Source organism: Gavia stellata, chromosome 1 (genome assembly GCF_030936135.1).
Source record: "Gavia stellata isolate bGavSte3 chromosome 1, bGavSte3.hap2, whole genome shotgun sequence".
NCBI lineage: Eukaryota > Metazoa > Chordata > Aves > Gaviiformes > Gaviidae > Gavia > Gavia stellata.
The window spans coordinates 8,537,379-8,540,147 of NC_082594.1; the positions used below are offsets into that span (position 1 = coordinate 8,537,379).

The 2,769-nt window shown below is 68.9% G+C and overlaps 1 protein-coding gene across 1 annotated transcript; it reads left to right on the forward strand.

Annotated features, from left to right (window-relative positions):
- The first annotated feature begins 724 nt into the window (after positions 1-724).
- On the forward strand, positions 725-1,810 carry FAM181B (family with sequence similarity 181 member B). Its single transcript, XM_059826498.1, has one exon. The coding sequence runs from the start codon at positions 740-742 to the stop codon at positions 1,808-1,810; it is 1,071 nt and encodes a 356-aa protein (XP_059682481.1). The 5' UTR covers positions 725-739.
- Positions 1,811-2,769: the final 959 nt, after the last annotated feature.

The following is a 2,769-nucleotide window of genomic DNA, read 5'->3' on the forward strand; positions in this document are numbered from 1 at the left end:
CTCCTTGCAATACTCGCTTTGCATTCAACAAGTGTTTGGAAGCAGTGTGACGTGAATTTGGCTGATTTTTCCTTTTTTTTTACCACGAAGTACAGCCTCAGGAGCCTGTTTCCCTTTTCTTCTGCGGGGTTCGGCTTTCTGTTTTTTCCCTCCACCACAAACCTGCCGCATTTCTAGCGAATCCATGCAGACCAAGTAAACTGACTTCATTTCGGTCAAAATCAGAGATGCGTCTGTACTCCTGTTTGGACACATGAAAGCACTGAACGCAATGCGGTGTGCCTGCTCCGCACGGCTGTCTGCAGCCGGCCCGGGGGGGGGTCCGTGCAGCCGGCCCGGGGGGTTCCGTGCAGCCCGCCCGGGGGGTTCCATGCAGCCGGCCCGGGGGGGTCCGTGCAGCCGCCCCGGGGGGTTCCATGCAGCCGGCCCAGGGGGTTCCGTGCAGCCGCCCCGGGGGGGGTTCCGTGCAGCCGGCCCCGGGGCCGTGGGTACCCGTCCCGGGGGGGCTGCGTGCCCGCCCCGGGGGTGATGCTCGTCCCGCCCCTCCGCCGCCGCCGGCGGGGCTGGGTGCCGCCGGGCCGGGCCGGCCCCCGGGCGCCCGGCGGGGAGGCGGGGAGGGCCGGGGCCAGCCCCGCTTCTGAGCCCTCCTCCTCCCCCGCCCGCCGCCTTTTCCCCGCCGCCGCCCGCCCGCCCCGCGCAGCCCTGCGGAGCTCGGGGCGGCGGCGCCCCGCCGCCGGCCATGGCCGTGCCAGCCGCGCTGCTCAGCCCGCACCACCTCCTCTCCTTCTGCTTCCCCGCCGCCGGCGGCCTCCTGGGCTATGCCGACCTGGAGAAGGGCTACGAGGGCGGCGGCGGGGGCGACGCGGGGGACTTTAAGGAAGCCACCAGGGACCTGCTGAGCTTCATCGACTCGGCCTCCAGCAACATCAAGCTGGCGCTGGACAAGCCGGTGAAGTCCAAGCGGAAGGTGAACCACAGGAAGTACCTGCAGAAGCAGATCAAGCGCTGCACCGGCATCATCGCCGCCGCCCCGCCGCCCGCCCCGCCGCCGCCCGCCGCCGCCTGCCCGCCCGCCGCCTGCCCCGCCAAGCCCCCGCCGCGCCGGGAGGCCTCGCAGGCGGCCAGCAGCCTCCAGAGCAAGAGCCTGGCGGCGCTCTTCGGCTCCCTGCAGCAGGGCCCAGGGGCGGCGGGCGGCGGAGAAGCGGCGGGCGGCGGCGGGGCGGCGGGCGGCGGCGGGGCGGCGGGCGGCCCGCGGAAGGTGCCGCTGCGGGACCGCAACCTGCCGCCCTCCTTCTTCACCGAGCCGGCGCTGCCCGCCGCCGCCCGCGGGCCGCCGCCGGGCGCCAAGGAGCTGGAGAAGGGCGGCGGCGGAAGCGGCGCGGAGGCCACCGAGTTCTTCGAGCTGCTGGGCCCCGAGTACGGCGCGCTGCTGCCCGAGCACGCCGCCCCGCCGGACGCCTTCCCCGGCGGCACCGCGCGCCTGCCCGCCGAGCTGGGCCTGGAGCACGGCCTCTACGAAGCGCCGCTGCCGCTGCCCGCCGCCCACCACCCGCTGCTGGGCGGGCTGCTCTACCCCGAGCCGCCCTGGAGCCCGGCCGGGCCCTGCAGCCCGCCCAAGAAGGCGCCCGCCGAGGCGCTGCGCCCGCTCTACGCCGGCGGCGCGGAGCCGGCCCCCGGCGGCGGGGAGGAGCCCGGCGGGCCCCTGCCGGCGGGGTTCGCCCCCTTCTTCCCCGAGTGCGCGCTGCCCCCGCCGCAGGGGCCCTACGACTACGGCGGCGGCTACCACCGCGCCGCCTACTCCGGCCTGTAGGGCAGCGCTCGGCCGCGGCCCGGCGCGCTCCGCCTGGGACGATGCAGTGCGGGGGGCAGAGGGGAGCGGGCGGGCCCACCCGCGGGGACCTGAGGGGCGCGCGGCGGAGAGCGGGGGCCGCCCGCCGCTCACGCGTGGGGCTGCGGGCTCCGCTCGCCCCGCGCGTCTGCCTGTCCCCGGTCCGTCCCCCCCCGAAACCACGGCCAGGGCTCCCGCAGGCTTCGGCCGGGTGCTCTGCGGGCCGCCTGCTCCTGCGGTGTGGGAGACGCTGCAAATAAAATGTGAAATACTGGGTTCCTTCAGGTGTTTTTCTAGCGGCCGGTGACTACCTTTCCTTAGCCTTCCTTAGCGGCCAGGCCCGGTACGGTGGGCAGACGCGGCTTGGTGTACCTGTCTCGCGCGACGCTGCGACGGGGGCTGCTCCTCTTGAAGGCAGCCGTGACCACTTGGAAATTATTTCGGTCTAAAAGTAAAACTCAGTCAACTCTTGCGGGGCGGTTAAAATTTTCCCCGGGCTTGCCTGCGTCGCAAGTGCTGGTGGATATTCCCCTGCGGACACAAAGGCGAGAAGAAGGCAAAAAAAAGAAGTGAGGCAAAATTAAAAACGCTGCTACCAAAACTTAGTGTCCTGAAATGTAACACTGTCTCGCAGGATCTCGCAAACAGCAATTTACAGCGATACGTAAGTTAATTGACGGCTTAAGTTCGGGACAAAAATGTACTGTAGCCTCTGCGGCCATGTGATTCCTACAGACCGTTGGATTTCTTCCAAGAATGTGTCAAAGCTCAGAAGGCAATGCGGCTCGGTCTCATTGTGTACAGGAGATTATTTGATAATCATTTAAGTTATGTAAAAGAGTCTATGATAGGTCCTATAAAAATAAAGCTACACAATAGATCTAAGGTCTGTGGTTGTTACTGCCGTTGAAACGCAGCGCTCAAGGGGCTTTCACCGCGCC

Excerpts from the sequence above, each read along its gene's own strand:
- FAM181B (XM_059826498.1), top strand. The coding sequence starts at position 740 with ATGGCCGTGCCAGCCGCGCTGCTCAGCCCGCACCACCTCCTCTCCTTC.